The sequence below is a fragment of the Gavia stellata genome, chromosome 17, assembly GCF_030936135.1.
Source record: "Gavia stellata isolate bGavSte3 chromosome 17, bGavSte3.hap2, whole genome shotgun sequence".
In the NCBI taxonomy this organism is placed as follows: domain Eukaryota; kingdom Metazoa; phylum Chordata; class Aves; order Gaviiformes; family Gaviidae; genus Gavia; species Gavia stellata.
The window spans coordinates 610,501-629,359 of record NC_082610.1 but is presented as its reverse complement, the minus strand read 5'-3'; the positions used below and the strand labels follow the sequence as shown (position 1 = coordinate 629,359).

General features: G+C 58.2%; 1 protein-coding gene across 2 annotated transcripts in view; it reads right to left on the bottom strand.

The window, feature by feature from the left end:
• B4GALNT4 (beta-1,4-N-acetyl-galactosaminyltransferase 4) overlaps window positions 1-18,859 on the bottom strand; it is a 30,284-nt gene that overhangs the window by 5,018 nt on the left and 6,407 nt on the right. Inside the window, exons 2-12 of one of the 2 annotated variants that reach the window (XM_059825864.1) lie at window positions 10,102-10,210; window positions 9,427-9,430; window positions 7,181-7,291; window positions 6,400-6,495; window positions 5,987-6,077; window positions 5,533-5,633; window positions 4,699-4,766; window positions 4,155-4,233; window positions 2,303-2,369; window positions 613-756; window positions 254-363 (exon numbers count right to left, since the gene is read on the bottom strand). In XM_059825864.1, the coding sequence (XP_059681847.1) occupies window positions 254-363; window positions 613-756; window positions 2,303-2,369; window positions 4,155-4,233; window positions 4,699-4,766; window positions 5,533-5,633; window positions 5,987-6,077; window positions 6,400-6,495; window positions 7,181-7,291; window positions 9,427-9,430; window positions 10,102-10,210 (980 nt within the window). Of the gene's footprint in view, window positions 1-253; window positions 364-612; window positions 757-2,302; window positions 2,370-4,154; window positions 4,234-4,698; window positions 4,767-5,532; window positions 5,634-5,986; window positions 6,078-6,399; window positions 6,496-7,180; window positions 7,292-9,426; window positions 9,431-10,094; window positions 10,211-18,859 lie in introns of both variants that reach the window. The other variant, XM_059825863.1, reaches the window with a different exon arrangement.

Here is an 18,859-nt window from a genome sequence, read left to right as displayed (position 1 = left end):
GGGACCCGAGGCCACCGGCACGGCCCCTCAACACTGAGGTGACCCCCAGCATCTCAAACACCCGGCGGAGCTTTTAACCTAAACCTTTTCAGGTCAAGATGGGGAAGCTCAGCCTGATCCTCCAGCGAGGGACATTTTCTCCTGGATTTTAACCAGGTGGAAACATCCCTCCCTGGGGTGGGGGCAAAGCACTCTGCTTTGCCATGTCTCCCATGGGAATGTGACCCCATCCCCGTCGCGGAGAGACACTTACAAATTGCAGGCCCTGGTAGCGGGCGATGGGGAAGTCCTTCACCACGTAGGTGGGGCTGTAGGCACAGGGCACCAGCACGTTCTCCACTCGGGAGGCCTCGATCGCAGGGGCTGAGGAGAAGCAGCTGCGGCTCAGCCCCAAGCCGTGCCCTACCACCCCCGTAGCCCAACCCACCATAGAGTCTGTAGCCCAAACCATCCCAACTTGCCCCCCCATAGACCCCAGCAGAGATGCCCTCCACCCAAGAGATGGGCAGAAGGTAGGAGGGATGCTCTGGGTGCCTGTGGCAGCCAGGTTCTGCCTTTTTCCTCCCCCAAAACCCCACGGAGATGTGTGAGGGTCGGGTCCCAGCCACCTACTGAGGAAGAAGGTGTCCCTGGGGTCAGACTTCAGCATGTCAGCCCCGTGCTCATCTTGCTGTGCCTCCCAGAGGTAGCTCCCGCTGTGGCTAGCCAAGGTCTGTGGGATGTGCTCCACGTGGTTCATCTTCAAGGACGATTCATCTGAAGAAGATGAGGACAGGGGCTGAACCCCATGGGCATACACATAGGGAGCATTGTCCCAGGAGCGTCCTCCAAGGTGGCACTTCCCAACCTCTCCATCCTTCCCACCAAGAGGGCTCAGAGGATTGTGGATTCCTCCTGCTCCCAGGGCAACAAGGGGAGCCGATGTGTTTGCAGGAGGGCAAAGCCTCCAGGCCTCTCACAGGCTAATAGACCCCATGACTAATCAGCCTAATGATTATTGCCATCAACTAATGAGCACGGAGAGGACAAGGGTACAACTGATCTCAGCCAGGCAGCCCCGGCTCCAATTACAGCATTGCTCACCACCATCAAAGACAAGGGGTGGGAACACTCCAGGGCTTTAACTCCCAAGGACACAGGAATTAACCATGAATGTTCTTCCCATAGAGGTGCAGGTAAATGCAACACGAGCTGGTTTTGCCTCCTATTCAGGGATGAGGGTGGCATGTTGTCCTTGGCTATCAACCAGCACCCAGACCTCCCTGAGGGAGGACACCTTGTTCCGGTCACCTTGGCCACGCTCAGAGCTGCCTGCCCCGAGCACCCAAGGGTGCTCTCTTTCCAGGCAGCCCTGCCTGCTGCAGCTCCTGAAGCAAACAGGACCCCCTTTCCCGAGCCCCAAATTCTTCTGCTTGCAGCAGGGAAAGGCTCCCCAAATGCCTCTGTGCAGCTGGCTGAGGTTGGGCTGCAACCCCTGGAAAAGCCCGGAGAAAAAGAAGGAAGGAGGATGCTCTGCGTGCTGCTGGCATCCCCCATGCCACAGGGATGGGCTCGCCGTGAGTGATGCGGCTTCGCCCCAGGATGTTGCTGGGGACCAAGGGAGCCGGGAAGCAGGAAAGAGAAGCGGAAAAAGCCAGCACTGATGGATAGCGGTCGGGGGGGGAAGTTTATCTGCACTTTACCCATCTCACGGACACCTGCATCAATACCAGCAACACCCCTCCATCCCTCTCCTCCCATTGATCCCCGCCTGTGGCCTGTCCCCTCCTGCCTTATCGACACCTTCCAGGGCATGTTTGATGACCAGTCCTCCAGCGTATTGAGCACTGGGGCAGAACCCATTTATCAAGTCCTTTCTTGCTGCCAGGGAAGGGGCAGGAAGCAGAAGATCTATAGATTTAATTAAACTTTGCACCATCCATCCCTGCTTACATGACAGCTCCTCATAACTCAGGGCCAGGCCAACGAGCCAGCCCTCCATGGTCTCATTAGCAGGGACGAGGCTGGAGCACCAGGAGAGCTGTGCTTCCGTGGCATGTCACCTCCGCATCCCATCTTTATGAGGGTCACAGCACACTCCCAGCATCACCCCTACCCACTGCAGCCCTTTGCCTTCTTCCCTACACCCAGCAGAAGCTCGGGGGGGGGGTTGAGAGGCTGAGATCTTCCCCCAGGATCTGATTTCCCCGGATCTGGTTTCCTTCCCGGGCTCTGGTGCTGTCTCTCCCCAGCTGCACCAACACATACAGCCCCCTCAAGAGCTTGCTTGCCGTGGCTGCAGGTGGACACGCGTGGCCCTTACCTGTGTACAGAGAGATGTAGGGGGAGTCGATCACTTCGAACTTCAAGCTGGGGAGGAAAACTCGCCACTAGGAAAAAAGAAAAGGAGATGGAGAATGAGTGGGAGGGTGGCAGGGGTTCAGGATGCATCTGCCCAACCCCAGGCACCCTAGGATGGGTCCTCCCCCATCCTTAGCTCCCAGAAACTTGCCTGCACTGATCCTGCCCCAAGCCTGTAGGAGAGGAACAAGGGAGAGGACTGATCCTGACCCAGCACAGACCCAGGTCTATCGCCTGCCTTTACCCAAGGCGATTTGGGATTAGCAGGCATCCCCTGCATGGTCAGAGAGGGGAAGACTCCCGGAGGTGGGACACAGGCTCATGCTGCTTCCCCCTTGGGACTGCCACACAGCCACCCGTGGTCCTTTTGGGCCAGGCAGGCCAGATCCAGCCCCGCATCAGCAGCGGCATCAATAACATCATGGGAGGCAGCACCGTGCCTCGCAGGGGAGGGACGATGCCAGGGCGCAGGGCAGCTTCTCCACATGCCCACCTTCAACCTCAGGGAATGGAGCAGGGAGGCCACGGCACCCATCAAGGACCTGAGCCAAAGCCGACATGCATCGAGCCCTACAACACCTCCTCTCCTTCCCACGTCTCCCTCCAGCACTGTGTGAGCGCACATTAACAGCAGACGAGTTTGCAAAGACTTAAGAGGGTCTTCATAGCTGCCTGCACTGATTTAACTAAGTGCTTTTTAAAAGCATGTCTCGAGCCTTTGTCCAGACAAGCCCTTAAATACCCACGGGGAGAGACGCACCAGGGTCCTGCTTTTTTGTTGTTTCTTTCTGAACATCTGAAAGGCTTCCCTCCCTCCAGCAAAAATGTCTCCCCCATCTATTTGTTTTTCACAGCAGAAATGCAGATCTTATCGGGATGGACCGAGATGGAGCCCTGGGAGGGCGAGGTTGAGCGATGGGGAGGAGAGAGGCAGCAAGGAAGGGGTGTTGTCAGCCTCTCTGATGCTTTGCTGGCACAAGTTTGACTCCAGTGATTAATGACTGCTTGAGAGAAAGGAAACCTTTGCTAGTGGGCCAACATCTTCCCCTCCCAAAGACAGCCCGAGCTCCAGACGCACACGCTCCAGGCTTTGCCAGGGTTGTACAGCCAAGGCAGACAAGTTCAGATTTGAAATTCATGGTATCTCTAAGGGGGAAAAGAAAAAAGGGACCCACTCCATCATCTCGGCCATCTCTCCCACCACTGACGCTGGGATGCAAGCCAGCAACGTGGGCTGCCACTCACAGATGGTGTCCTGGGACCTGCCAGCTCTGACCTTACGTGGTCTGGGCTCTCCTTGCCCATGGCAGTGGGCTCCTCCAAGAAGAAGCCCACGGGGGACCTTTCTCCCTCTGCCAGCTCTCCTGCAGAAGGCCGAGAAAGGAGGAGGGACGGGACTGGCCATGCGGAACTGGGTGTCCCAGTGCCGCTGGAGCCCGGAGTGGAGGGGTCGCTCCGTTGGCATCCGTTACAAGAACACTTGGGCAAGGCAGGAGCACGAGTGAGGGACTTCAGGGTCTTTAGCTCCCGAAAGGCCAGCAGCACGAAAGGATCGGGTGAGCACAGAGAAAAGCAGCCCGTGCCAGGCGTCCTGTGCAGGAATAGTCCAGGGAGATGGGGAAGTGAGCCCCAGCTCTGTCAGAGCGATGCTGACTAGTCCCCTCTGTAGACTGAGCCACTGGCAGCCATGGGAGGGGGGAAATCGTGGCTTTGCTCCAGGGTAAAGCATTTTAACACACATTGGGAAAAGCCCTGGCCCCGGCTCTCGACAGGACAGGCCTTGAAAGCAGCACGGGGTGGGGGCATTTACTCACGCCAACTTCCACATGGTCTGAACCTCGGTCGTCTTGTTTGTGGAGCAGCTCGAAGTAGTAGCGTCTGGAGGACATGAGGCTGTACAAGAGGGGAAGAAGACGGTTAGAAAACATTGCTGAGCTGACTGCTATCACTGCCAGAGCGATGGGAGCTCCCCTGCTAGAGGAGCCATCTCAGGAAACTGCCCCTGTCTTGCTCACATGTCGCTAAACCTTCCTGGGGCAAGGAGACAGGCAGCGTGATGTGGGTATCTGCTCCCCCATCCCACTGCTGAGAAGCTTCATCAGATCGGGGGGATCCCCCGTCCCCACCTCATCACCTGCAGAGGTGGCTGCGGCCCCCAACACCTTCAAGCCACAGGTCTGGGAGCATGGCTGGTTGAGCTCCTGTCCAGCCCAGACCCCACGTGCCTTTTGGGAAGAGACCATGGCCAGGGTCTCCTCCTAGGGAGGAGGAACTGGTCAGAGTCAGCGCGGAGCCAGCAGCTCCGTCTCCCCAACTCCACCCACCCGGGATGGACGGCAGGAGCAAGGACACACTTACCGTAGAGGCTTGGAGACTTGCGAGCTGAATTTGGTGAACTCTCCCGGCGCCGTCCACTCGGTGCCCAGCTGGGGGAAGGAAGGAGGAGTGTGTGAGAGCACCAGGGACACCACGGGCCAAGCGGGCACGAGGCCCAAACCCCACCAGGCTCTGAGAATCTCTCCTCCACCTCCATCAGGCACTACGCCATGCTACAGAAAGGCTCTTCAGGCAGGAGGATATCCCAGGAGCTCTATCCCAGGGCCTGCTTGTCCCCAGCTGGTGGCACTCCTGCCACAAGAACTTGTCACCAGCCAACAACACCAAGATCCCAAAAATGCATGGGTGCAATGACGGACCATCGGGTTTCCAGTTACATGAGTTAACACCAAGAAAATCCAGGCACAAATATTAAATCTCCTGTTCTGGGACATAAGCTGGTCTTTGGTAGTAACAACTAGGATGGGACCAAGGGGCAGATGGTCCTTCAGAAGCCAAACCAGGCCTGGCCAGGGGCAGAGATGGGACCAGGCTGAAATAACCCGGCATTTTCCAAGGGGGCAAAGAAGAGGGAGAGCCGCCTCTGGCAAATTCACAGACAGACCCTGCACACTTCCTTTAAGAGCTGTTGCAGCGGAGGGACTCGTAGAAGGGAGAATTTGTGGTGGCTAAAGAGCGTCCATGGGTTTGAAACATCATTGATTGAGGGCTAGGGATCCCCAGAAGGCACTTGGGATGGTTATCAGCATGCTGGGAGCAAGAAGCGAGGCACCCGGAGGGAGGAGATGCCCTCGGTGGGAGTTCAAGCATCCCTGGTGTGGGGAAAGGCAGAGGGTCGAAGACGACGGCACGTACCTTGCCCACGAACGCAGCCAGCCGGGAGTTGGACGGACTCTCGTCGGAGCTGAGCCAGAACTCTGAATTGTCATCCGACGCCACAGAAAACTGGAAATCCCCTGGGGAGAGCAAAGCAGAAGGTCACCGTGGAGGGATACAGCAGCCTTGGTGGCACGGGCTCAACCCCAGTGCCTCATTCTGAGATGGAGAAACGGGGATGGATGGACGGAGGTGATGGGGCCACCTTGGACCCCACATCATGGCTCTGTCCTGGATGGGATCAGGGCTTCACCTCCCTTCGAAGCAACCAGGGAAAAGCGTCTTTGTTCCAGAAAGACCGTCCTGCCTGGGAGCCAGGGGTTTGGGGACTGTCTCTAAGAGCCCTTCTGTCCTGGTGTGGCCCAGGAAGAGAGAAGGAGGCAGCTTCTCCACATTGCTGCAGGGGGAGAAGAGGCCAAGCTCCATCACTCACCATCCTTGAAGGGGTGGATGTAGCCAAAAATCCTCAGCCCGTAGTTCTTCCACTTGGGCGACACGGCCAGCTTCTTCACCGTGGTGCGGGTCTGGGGAGGAGAGACAGGGACATGAAAGCACGAACAGTTCATGCCCATGCTTATGCCTTGCACCAACATCCCCCAGCCCACCTCTTTCTTGTTATCCCGGGGCCTCATGCCCCTGCCACCAGAGGGGACATCGCGGTCCCATCACCACCCACCTCTCCCTCCATCCCTGCTCTGCTGGGAATTACCTGCCCCGAACCAAACCAAAAAGCCTGCAAGCAAAGGTCTTGAGGACCAAGCCCACAGCCAGTGGAGATCCAGCAGCACCCAGAGAGGGACGAGCGGACCCTCCCTCCGACCCACTGCCATCAGGCCCGAGACTCACATGGGGAAAGAGCGGAAAATGGAGGTTCTTCCTCAGGTGCCTCACAGCCCCCCCACACCAGTCTTCGAAGACGTGCAAGTTTGCCTTCCCTTTGTACTGGGGGATGAAAGAGGAAAATGAGCGGGTTGTCCTCCTCACGTCCCCCCTCGCCTCCCAAGGACAGCATCAGGGCAGGCTGAGACGTGGATGTCAAGCCCTAGGGATGTCACCTGCCCGGCCTCAGCTCTTCTGCAGTGACACTAGGAAGGGCTGAGCTCCCACCCCTGTGCCAGCCCCAGGGTCACGACACGGCCCCAGGAGGTGGCCACAACACCAACCCCCAGGAGATAACCCTCCTCCTGCTGCTCCTTTGGCTCCCAAGTGCACTTGGACAAGGGATGTTGTCTGGATGCAGCACCAAAAGCCTGACACCATCCTTCACCCACCCCCAGCGTCCATCCCACCAGCACACAGCCAGCACCAGGAGACCGGCGCAGCGTGGACCCATCCAGAGAAGACATACAGCAAGATGTCCCCTTGCACACCCGCACAGACTGATGAGGGGGCTGACTCACACCCATGGCACGCACCCGAGGAGCGCATCCTTGTGGGCACCATGTTGACCCCAGGACCAGGCAGAGCCCCCGGGATGGGTGATGGAGAGCAGGGAGGACGGCTGGAGATGGCTTTGGGGCATGCTGGGGGCACATGGGCTGCAGGCTCCCCAACGAGGGGCTGGGTGGGTCCCTCCTGGGACCTCCTCCTCCACCATCACCCGCTTTGCTGCTCCCTGCCCACCTACCTGCTCATTCCAGGGCAAAGCCTGCTTGGTCAGGTTGAGTTTGGGGTGTGTGGTAGCTCGGTCAGACCGTTGGCCTCTGGAAAACCAGCCGTCCAAGTCCTGCCCATCGTTCTGCCAAGGAAGCAGGAGGGAGAGATGAGAGATGGGGGGATCGGGGCCAGCCCAGCCGTGCTTGCAGGAGGTCTACCTAGATCTAAACATCTTATTTTGAATGTCAAGCGTTGCCAAACCAAGCCGAAAGCTTTCAAGGCTAACGGCAAAGGGAAGCAGGAGGAGGCAGAAAAATATTGGCAAGGTGTCCCAGGGAGCAGAGTTTCAAAATGTTCCAGCTGAACTTGTTTCCCTTCCTCTGCTGAGGAGAGAAACTTCTCCCAAACAGTGAGTCTTCTGTTCGTCCGAAACATTTAGCCAGTCTGACAGGCTACTGGAAACGGAGTATTTTGGGCTCCATCTCCAAAAGAGCAGAAGCAATCTCTACATCCGCTCACGGGTGGATGAAGTGGGATGCTTCTCCACTCCCCCTCTTCCTTTAAAGGGGATTAGGTTAATCCAATTGCTTGTGCCTCGTAATTTAGAGGGATTAGGTGAGCATTCACCTACCCCGGCTTGCTGAAAAGGTGATGGGTGGCAAGGAAGAGCCAGGCACTTCTGGAGCCCACCCAGAGCATCCTCCTCTTCCACCACGTTGGCAACTGCAGGCAGAGCCGGAGCGAGCCCGTGCCATCCCCGTGAACATTGCCCCAACTCTCTGCCATGACATCCCAGGGAGCAGGGGTGGAGGAGGGACGAAGGACCAGCTAGCATGTGGGGAAGGAAGAGCCACCAACCCTCTCCAAAGCAACCACTGACCCACCACTCTGTCCCTTGCTTGGGGCGATGGGAAGCTGTGCCTGTCACACGGGGAGCTGGCTGGTGTCACAGCCCATCGTCACACTGGTGACACCTGCACTCAGCATCAGCCCTCTCCAGGGATGGGACCGAGGGGGGCATGGATGTCCCTGCCACCTGTCCCAGGAGGATTCACAGTCATTGTCCCCCGTGGCCTCAGCCAGGCAAGGAGGGACCGTGCCACCCCCCAAAGAGCGGAGCTGACCCCCTCCGAAAGCAGAGCCCAGCTCCGAGCCCAGGTGAGAAGAACCGCAGCATTGACAAATCACAGCCCATTAGGATGCACAGTGCCAAAGAAATAATTAGCAAACTTTGCCTAAACGAACTCATTAGCATCCCAGAGGAGGGGAGCGGTGCCCTCAGAAGACGTTATTAGGGAGGTGGCATAATTGTGCTGCGCTTGTTGGAAGGATTCACCCTCCTCCCAGGGAAGACCAAGATGCAATTCCCGCTGTCCACCTCCGTCCTCACCCAGCACCAGCCTGTGCTTTCTCTGGGCACCTCGCTTTCCTCCTTTGTCCATGTGTCCCTTATTTATGAGGGGCTGCGAGAGATCAGAGCAGGGGTCATCATTTCTCACGCATCCCCTGCCTGCCAGCCAGGCGCAATCAGCCTCTTCCCCATCCGTATTTTTCATCGCCTAATTGCTGCTTAGCCTGAAGCCAGCTCTCCTTACAGGCACGTGGCTCTCCACCTCCAGCACCAGGAAAAACCTCTCTGTCCCTCTATGGAAAGGGGTCAGGACAGGTCTCCAACCCTCGGGTGAGACGGGTGGAGAGGACAAGCCACCAGCATCCCTGCCCTGCCCCAAAGATAAAGGACCAGCTGTGCCGACAGCAAGATCTGCAGTTGGGAGCTCACCAGGAGGAAAGTTTTCCATCTCCTTTTTTGAAGTAGCATTTTTTTGCTCCAGCTTGCGGAGTCCTTTTGAGACGGGTTGTTTGCTTTCAAGTTAGAGTGAACTTTTCCCCCGCGGGCCCCAACAGAGGGGACTATTCACAGCCCAGCTCCCTGCCGCTGGAGATGGGGGGTGGGTTATTTGCTGAAGGTGGGCTTGGCTTCTAATTGCAGAGCCAGTGATGCTGTAGATGTCCAGCAGCTGCGAAAGATGCCGAGCAGGGCTAGACACCTCCTTGATGGGCACCGAGAGGGCTCCGGGCACAGGGACTCAATGCTTTCCGCTCCCTCCAGACACAAACCACTCACACGTGCTAAAAGTACTGCGGCTTGGGAATAGCCCAAGCAACACCCACCCCGATGGCAACTCGCTGCCACGGGGACTTGCAGCATTTTGGCAGTGACCTGCTGTTGGGATGGGGCAGGGGACACCACGTGGCTTTCTTCTCCTGCCATCCCACCTGCCTGCCCTGCTCCAAAGCCTCTTGGTGACAACAGGTTGAACAGGGGACAGCAGGGTGTTGAGCAAGGGCTTGGTGACAAGTTGAACAGGGGACAGCAGGGTGTTGAGCAAGGGCTTGGTGACAAGTTGAACAGGGGACAGCAGGGTGTCCTCGTGGCTGCAATGCCAAGTGCCTCCTGGGCTGTTAGCAAGGACAGAGCCTCTCTCCAGCTTCTGCTTGGAGACCCCACCTGGGGTGTACTAGGTCCAGTTTGGGGCTCTCCAGTCCAGGACAGACAAGCGGAGGTTAGCAACATGGAGCAGGGACACAGGAGAAGGTGGCTTTGCCCAGCAAAGCAGGACCGTATTGCCATTGACAGCTACGCAAGAGCGGGGTGCAGAGAAGATGATGCCAGGCTCTTCTCAGAGGAGCACAGCAACAGGACAAGAGGCACAAGGCACAACACTAGAAGTTTCAATGGAATATTAGGGATTTTTTTTTTTTAATCCACCATGAGGGTTGCTGAGCAGAACCAGAGAGGTTGTGCCAGCTCCATCCTTGGATCTACTCAGTTGGACAAGGCTTGGAGCACCCTGCTCTAGTTGGCCGTGTGTTGGGTAGGGGACTTGGACCAGAGACCTCCACAGGCCCCTTCCCACCCGACCGTGCTCTGCCTCTCCAATTACCATCGACTCCTCCTCGTGGCTCTCGCTGGAGTCCTCGGCTTTCCTCTGCCGTGCCGATGCCTGGGCTGCCGCCGGCCGCCTGCCGGGATCAGTCACCTCCCCCAGCCTCTCGCCATCTGCGACGGGAGCAGAAGAAGGAGTGAGACCACAGCCACCTCCCATGTCCTCCCCATCCCAACGCCATTCCTCTTTTGGGGCCACTCCCTTGCCTCGGCACGGGGAAGGGCAGGCGCTGCCATCGTTGCTGCTCCCAGCGGGGAGGGACACAGGGGACAGCGGGGGGCTCTGGCTGCGATTCCCCTCATTACGTTTCTACTAAGCAGCTTGCAGCATCTCATCAGCATCAGGTTTAATTACACCCCCCGCAGCCCAGCTCACGGCCCTTTACGTAAGAGACAGCCGGGATAAGCTCCTGCGGGATCTCACTCCACGTCCATCCTCAGGGACACATCCCTGCTCCCCTGCCCCTCCAGTCCCCGGCTCTCCCAGAGCATCCCACAGCTCTGCCTGGAGCACACCGGCTCTAAGCATCTCCCCGAAAGACGTATTCTTCCCAAACCCATCTTCCCACCCCCCAACACCACGCTAAAGACACCATCGCGAAGACCTCGCTAACATCACAGATGACTTCGTTACCGTGTGCTGCATTAATTATTCCCAACCTACAGACTTCCCTCTGCAGCTCACACCCGTCTTCCTCGGGCTGCGAAGGGATGATTTATTTTAAGCCGCCCTTGCTTCCCGGCATTAAAATAACTGACTTCCCCCAAAATAATGGTGCAGACTTAGAAAATGTATTAGTTATTTTTTGGGGGGACGACACATCCCTTTTCTCTGCCACAGCAGATGGGTGCCTCTGAATTTTTTAGACAGGGTCCCCAAAACCAGGGTCAGATGGAGGGAGGTGGCACAGCGGCTCCTCCGCTGCCACGGTTTGACCGTCGCTTCTGGCATCCACATTTCAAACCAATGTCAAGGGAAGCTTGGAAAGGCGGGTGCCTAAGAGCCACCACTGCAAACAGCCGTGGGTCCCCCAAAAATCAGCCACCCCCATATCGCAATAAGGGGGATCCCAGACGTCGCAAGCAGCGGCACAGCCCCGTCCCCCAGCCGTGGGCATTGGGGCAAGGGGGTCACCGACACCCTCCCAAGGGTATGGCAAGATGCCCCCCTGTCCCTCCACACCCTCCTTGCCCCCAACAGCAAGTCCTGGGGGGCTCCTACCCCCCTAAAGTGAAACAGCCTTGGTGGCTGCCGTGGTGGGAGATGCCAGGGTGGCTTCGGACCCTGTGGCCCGGCCGAGGAGGGGTTTAGGGTGCCCCCAGAGCCCCCCGCCGCACGCCTCCCACGCCATTAGTATTCCAGCGGTCGCGCAGCCGGCGTCTCCTTGGAGATGGCAGCAGAAATCCCATCCCCACTGCGGGGACAGGAAATTAAGCTCTAAAGCCCCTTCTTCTGCTCTCAGCCATTCTTCAGCCCCTGGCAGCTCCGGCTCTTTCCTGGCAGCTCCCTGCCTCCCTCCAGCCGCCCTCCTCCCCTCGCCCATCTTCATCCCCGCATCGTTCCTCTCATGGCCCCACGGAGGGTGATGGGGAGTTGGGTGATGGGGAGCATCGCAGGGAGGAGCGTGACCGGATCCAGCACTCGCCTTTCGTCCCCTCCACTCTCGAGGCCCCCCCCATCGCTCCTAGGGATGCTCCTGCCAGCACAGGCGGTGGAAATAAAGCCGATCCTCACTGTGCCGAAGCCGCAGAAGCCACTGCTCCGGCACAGAGCACTGGGGACAGCGTTATTCTCCCCCCACACTGATCTGTGGATTCATCACTGCCACGAGAAGGAGTTCAATGCTCCCAAGGGACCTGCCAAGGGATGGGATGCAGCAGCCAGCTCTGCAGTACCCATGCAGGGTATCTCTCCCAGCCTTGGAAGAGATGAACCTGTCTCCCATGGGATTTGCCGGCTTGGCATCCGTTTGCCATGCAGGCTTCATCCTTGGAGGCTCTGAAGAGTCAAAGCCACGAGCCCCCTCTCGCTCTCCATCCCCATCACCCAGCTCCACCCTCATCAGGGACCCGCTCAAGCTCAGGCAACTCCTCTCACCACCACAGAGGTGCAGGACAGGGCTTGTGCTCCCTACTTTGGTTTGCATCTAAATTAAATGCCACCGCTGCTCTGACGGGGTTTAAGTAACACTGAGGCTCAAAACCTGCGTGCCTTCGGCAAAACCCTCTCTCTTCTCAGCGGGGAGGCAAGTGCTCGCTCCGAGGGGTGCCCGCACCCCGGGAGTAGCAAAAGCACCAGCAGAGCCCCAGAAAAAGGCTTCCAGGCTTCTGCACTGACGTTTATTCCCCTGCAATTTAAATATCAGGTAGGAAAGTCAAGGGCACCTTAGCCAAACACCCAAATGCTAATCAGCCTGTGTGGGAACTGGAAATAAATGCCCCCCTTGATAAGGGGAGGGAAAAGCCAGCACCTTGTACCGACGAGCATCGCTTTGCTCCCCCCCTCCAAAAAAAAAAAAAAAAAAAAAATGGAGCCCCTTTCATCTGAACCTCCCCCTGTGTGAGAGGAGCGGGTCAAGGGGTACAAGAAGAAGAGAAGGGAGAAAGCAGCACTGGGAGGAAGGGGGGGCTTGGTTTCCCCCGGCTTGGTTTCCTCCTACGCATCCCAGCACCCTCGGGGACCACGCGCCAGCCGTGCCCAGCCTGGCTGCTCCCCCAGCATCCCCCCGGGATGCACAGCCAGCACTGCCGCACCGATTAATTCTCCTAACCTGCCTCTTTCTCTTTTCCAAGGGCCAGAAAGAGCCGTGTAAAGGCGGGTAGCAGGGGGTGAGAGGATGGGGGAAGGTCTGGAGGCCGAGCAAGGGACCGGCTCGCTCCGGCGATGGCATTACCCGTGGGGATGCTCGGCAGGGATGCATTAAGAGCTCTTCCCCCAACAAGCACGGGAGCGACGCTAATGCTTTCAGAGCAGCGCAAGGAGGGGGCAAGAGATGCACACGCCATTGCACGAGCCACCTCTGAGTCACAGCAGCCTCCAGACAACGAGCCAGGGCCGGGAGCGGTCCTCAGGATGAGACCATGGGTGCAAGGGACCAAGCACCAGCCCCATCGCACGGCACAGAGACCAGGGCAATGCCTCCCCAGGGCAGAAGTTTCCCCACTATGACAACCATACAAACCCCTTTGTGCTGCCTCCCCCCTCCGCTGGGAAGCACAGAGGGCCTTTCACGCAGCAAACTCCTGCCTCCCCACCTCCCTCCTCCTCCCCTCCCGCTCGGCTGACGGCACGCAGCTCGCTGGCCCCGAACACAGCCCCTTTCTTCGGTTGGGTTTCGGAGCCGGGATTTCTCCTGCAGCTTTCTGGACCCTTTCCAAACCCTCCAAAGTGGTTAGAGATGCCCCGCGCATCTCCTAGTTGCTTCTAACGAGTCTCCCCTCCACGGCCGCTTGCTGCAAGCTTGCTCCGCTCTCGCCCACAACGTACTCGGACCAGTCACCCCGGGATGTAAACTCAGACGTGGCCCAGCAAGCCGAGCTCCCTCGGCACGCATCGGGGGATGCTCACAGGAGCATCTGCAAAAGGATCAGGGCTGGGATTCCCAAAATCCCTGGCTCCTGCCCTCCAGCTGGATGCTCAGCCCTGATGAGCCCTGGCCGCTCAACGGGAAGGGTCCCACAGGGAGACATCAGGTGGGACACTCATCCAAGCCATCAGGCAACCGCATATGGAACGGATGGAGCCACCGGAGAGAAACTCCCAGGTGGGACGGCAGTCAGGGAACGCTTTGGCACACTCTGCCCGGCTCCAGCTACGACTGCGGCTCTGCTCCCCATCCCAGATGTGCCCATGCAAGGATGAAAACCCCTGAGTGGCAGACGAGGACTCTTCGGGGACAAAGAGCATCGGCTCTGCGGCAGGCATGGCGCTGGAGGAGGAGGCAGCACCGCCCAGGACCTCGCAGCATCCTCCCATCCGAGACGGGTGTGCAGTCAGAGCCTGACCCTGCTTTGCTCCAGGCTCTGTGTCCTGGTGAACGATGATGAGCCCTTGGGGCTCCATGGGCGAGACTTCTTCCTCCGGGGGAAGCCTCCAGCAGCAGCACCAGCAGCAGCTGAGGACCCTCAGGACCCTTCTTCTCTCTTTTCTCCCCAAAACAGACCCCAAAGATCACCAAGTGCCTGGGTTCGGCCAGTGAGAGGAGAAAGGACGCACCCCAGCCCGAGTTCCCAAGCACATTGGCTGGGTGGGAATCAGGGCACGGCCCTTGTATTATTTCCAACCCCTTTCCCACCAAGCTGATGCTCCAAAGCAGACGTGCAGAGTGATTTATCCATCGCCAGAGGCCACGTCCCGCTGTCATACAGCCCTCTGCGGGGCTCTCTGTCCCCTTCAGCCCCCCCGTGCTTGTTCCCTGCCGGCCCTGCACCTCGCCGTCCACACCTGGCTGCCTGCAAAGCTCCCAGCCCCTGCAAAGCCCTGCTAAAGATGCAGGCGAGCTGGTTGGGACCAGAGAGGACTGGAAAAATGATGATATTCGAGCAAAAAAAAAAATCACGTCTGAGCTCAAACCCCAAAAATCTTGCACTGGCAAAAAAAAAAAGAACGCATTTAAGCCGCAATTTAGAAGTGCCCCACGGGGCCTCCTGGCAGCTGTGGTTTGGTTTCCCAGGCCCCGTGTCGCCTGCGAGGGTCTGACGCCCTGGCCAGCCTCCCCCTCGGTGGGGCACGGCACCATGCCCCAGGGGACACGGTTGGCGAGGGCAGCCCGGCCACGGGAGGAGATGCCCGTGCCTGCAGAGAAGCCTCAGCGCCGCTGCATGCAGGAGCTTGCGGTTCCCCACCAGCTACCCCGACGAGCAAACCGTGACCAGAGTGATGGAAAAGGAGACGGATGGATTTAGCTCGGTGCTCCAATAAATCCCTCCCTGGGGGTGACCATCTGCTCTCCTGTCTTCCCATTCCTGCAGCAAAATCCATACTGATGGGAGATGCCAAAGCAAGCCGGAGCTGCCTCCAGCCCAGCTGCGAGCAGCCTTGCCACCGTCCATCCCTGAAATGCCGGTGGACTGGGCTGCAACGGGTTGCCAAAACCATCTAGGTGTGTTCAGAGCTGCCTCTTAACCTGGATCCCTGCCTCCCGGTTAAAAGATGAGCTGGGAAGCAGCACCACCATCCATGCACAGAAGATGGGGAAAAGCAAGGAGAAACCCAACCGGAGCTGGAGCATCCCCACCGATGCCAAGCCCTGCGGTCTAAACCAAAGCTGGAGGTGGGTTTTACTACTCACAGAAACACGAGCCTGGGATTTGCTGCTCTCCTCAGCATCTCAAAGCTGCTCCCCAGCACATCCCGAAGCCGAGGGATGGGTGACGGGGGTGAGATGCAGGACGAGTGCCAGTCCCAGGCTGCACACCCCAAGGGATAACTTCATCCCACATTGCACTTCTCAGTGATGTGGGGCTGCTCCACCTTTTTGGCTCGGGGAAGGAGCCTGCCAGCACAGCCAGCTCCGACGCTCAAAAACCAGGCAGACACTCAAAAACTGGGCAAAGCCTTTGGAGGCTGGAAAACACGAGGGCCTGGGTTAATTCCCTTAATTCCCACTGCCAGCTGCTGCAGGAGACCTTGGGACCAACGCAGGAGATAGCCAAGGGACCTTCATGGGCACATGCCCCCACCTTGCCTTCCTCAGAGGATACAAATACAAGAGGAAAGGCCAGGGAGGAGCTGGGATGGGATGGATGTCCTGCATCTCCGTGCCACAAGGAAGCGCTGCTCAGGAATGTGCTGGAAACACCAGGACAACACCAGTCAGTATACTAAGGACCAGGTTTTGGGCATGCTGAGTACCCCAAGTCTGAGCTGACTTCTTCTGAGGTCCACCACCCAAGTGAGGTCTGCACATATCCTGAACACGCTGCAGAGGCTGCTCCTGATCTCTGAACTTCTGCGGGATGCTTTTGAGCTCTCCAAATCCAGAGGGATGGGAGAGGGACAAAGCTTCTCCAGCATCCAGTCCGGCTACTCTGAGTCCGTCTGCACAGCTGGAAAACAGTGTGAGGCTTCCGTAAAGAAACCCTTGCCCATCCAGACCACCACATCCATCCCCTCTCTCCCCATGGAAAAAGAGAACTCAAACCCTACCAAACCAATGAACCAGCAAAGAAACTGGGGGAAAAAAAGCAACCTGGCTCTTGGGAAAAGTGTGGTGGTGGAAAGAGAGGGGACAGGGCCTCACTCATGGTGGTATGTGAAGCTACGACCATGCCGAAGGAGAACGCCAAGCCCCCAGCAAGATACGGTACCCATGTTGGGAGGATGCCAGCAAAAGAGGGACGAAGACAGCGACTCGAGCCAGAAGACACGCCAGGGATGCAGCAAGTGGGCAAGCAGCTCAGGGACAACCATCCCGAGCATCTGCTGTGGGTTCAGGGAACAGAAAAGGAGGGCAGCCCAACTCCGACACCTGCCCAGGGCGAGGAACGGGGTAGCTCGGGGGAACAGGGCTCTGCCCAACAAGTCCTTACCAGTGAGAAGACAAAACAGATCCTCAGCTGCAAAAGCAACGGGGTTAAACCGGGTTTACACCTCTGGGGAATTCACGCTGATCTCTCCCCGACTTCACATGGGCACACAAGCTCAGCAGCCAGTAACAAATTAGTCCAAAACCATGTCAGGACTGGGGGCAGAGCGATGCCTGGGGGTGCCCACCTCTGCAGGAGCCAGCAGAAAGGAAAAGTGCCCTCCCCAGGGCGCTGGTGCCCATCCTTGGACCCGGAGAGCTGCTAACTCTCCTATTTTCCCCTGCAATATGAACAACGGCATCCCTCTGGCCACGCAGGACCGCTCCACAACCCAGCACATCCTCCTAGGATGCTGCCACAGGGCAGAAAACCGAGCCCATCCCTCGGGTCTCAACCCCCAAGGGCTGAACGGGGGCACCCTGCCATGACGGGGCTCAGGGGGGAGCGGAAGGAGCAGCGCCGTGAAGCAAGGTGACATTTAAACCCAGACACAGCTGCGGCAAAGGTGGCAGCTTCAGCAGTTTTATTAAACCCACCAGTTTAATTACCAACAGCCTGGTGCTCTCCAGTGCAGACACCAAAGAAGAGAAGCGTGAGCATCCCTCAACCAATCCTCCTAACGAGCTGTTAAGCAATTATAATTAGCCAGCAAGGAGTCAATATTGCAAACCCCCTTCCACAGCTGCAAAAACACAGCGCTGCCCACGGGGAAAAAACGCCATGCTGCCCGCAGTGCTGCCTGCTCCACGGCACCCGGGGGGAAACCCAGGCAGCGGGTGCTCACGGAGGCTGGGTGACAGCCAAGCGACAGCAGATGACATTGATGGGGTCGAGGAGAATGGGACTTGGGACTGTCATGGGGGTGCAGGATTAGTCCCCCAGACAGCCCTTCCCTGCCTGCTTTGGCCACTCTTGCCTGCTTAGATGCCACTTTTACTGGCAGCTGGCTGAGAAAAGGGTTTCGTTTCAGTCTCTGGGTCACTACCTCAAGGCACAGATGCCTTGCCGAGGGAACTAGAGGAGGGAGGGGATTTTTTTCCTGCCTCCCCCAAACCAATTTGTTTCGCGCTGTTTACCCACTCCGTGACATCCCTTTCAGCTGGCACAATGGAAATCGATGCCGAATCGCGCAGGGCTGGCGATGGAGCTGCCATGAGACCACTCGAGCTGACAGACACGCACCGGGAGAGGCAGCCCGGACACTTCCACACTCATCTCAGGGCCCCGAATCCCTCATGTGCATCGACAGCACACAGACCTCCCCCATTTTCCCCCAGCTCACACCTCACTGCGCATCTGTCGCCCTCCATCCCCCATCTCCTCCAACACCGTTTCATTCTGCACCAGCTCCAAAGGCTGCCGGAGCGGCTCCGGCTGGACTACACACCCGTCCCCTCACCCTGCCCATCTGAACAGGGATGATGCTCCCTCATGGCCCTTGGCACAAAGGTTTTGCTTCCCAGGACACAGCCTCCAGAGAAGGTTACTTGTAGCCTGTGATGTGCCGCGAATTGGGCAGAATTCATTTCAGCCTGAAAATATTTCAGCCTCCGACCTCCACGCTGCCCTGCAGGCAGCCCACGGGGTTCACCATTTCACCTGACAGCTTTCCAACCTGTTTCAGCCAGCGTCTGGTTTATCTCCACCAACCCCGGGTGCTTTTAACCTCTTCCTTAGCTTTAATTTGGCAGCTAATTCAGCTGAGCTCTACCCCTCTGCGGGGACCATCCGCTCCTGTTCAGCCTCCCCCCCCAAAATCCTCCTGTGCATCGCACTTGTGGGGTCCCCACCAGTCAGCGGCTGGCTCCCAACTGTCTCCTCACCCAGCCGAAATCCCTCGGTCCTGGCATTGCCAAGGCAACCGGCCACCGATACCTCGGGGCGGCTGCTCGTCCCCTCCCAAAGAGCAGCTCTGGAGAGGCCCGGCCGCAGCACGGCACGGGCAAGGGATGGAGGGGAGATGCACAGTGGTGCTGGGAAGGATAAAGCTCCCCAAACACCAACACAAAGAGCTCCTGGTGCTTGGGAAAAGCCCGTACCATGGGGTACGGAAAGCATTTCACCCTCCCCAAGCATCTCCAGGTGTGTAGCAGCTACGCCTTCGGAGCAGAGCGTTTTCCTAATAAAAGGCCAACATCCCTGCCCTGGCCCTCGCAGCATCACCTCCGGGCCAGGGGACACCGAACACGATGGCAATGGTCAATACGTGTGTCACCCACCGAGACACCCTTATAG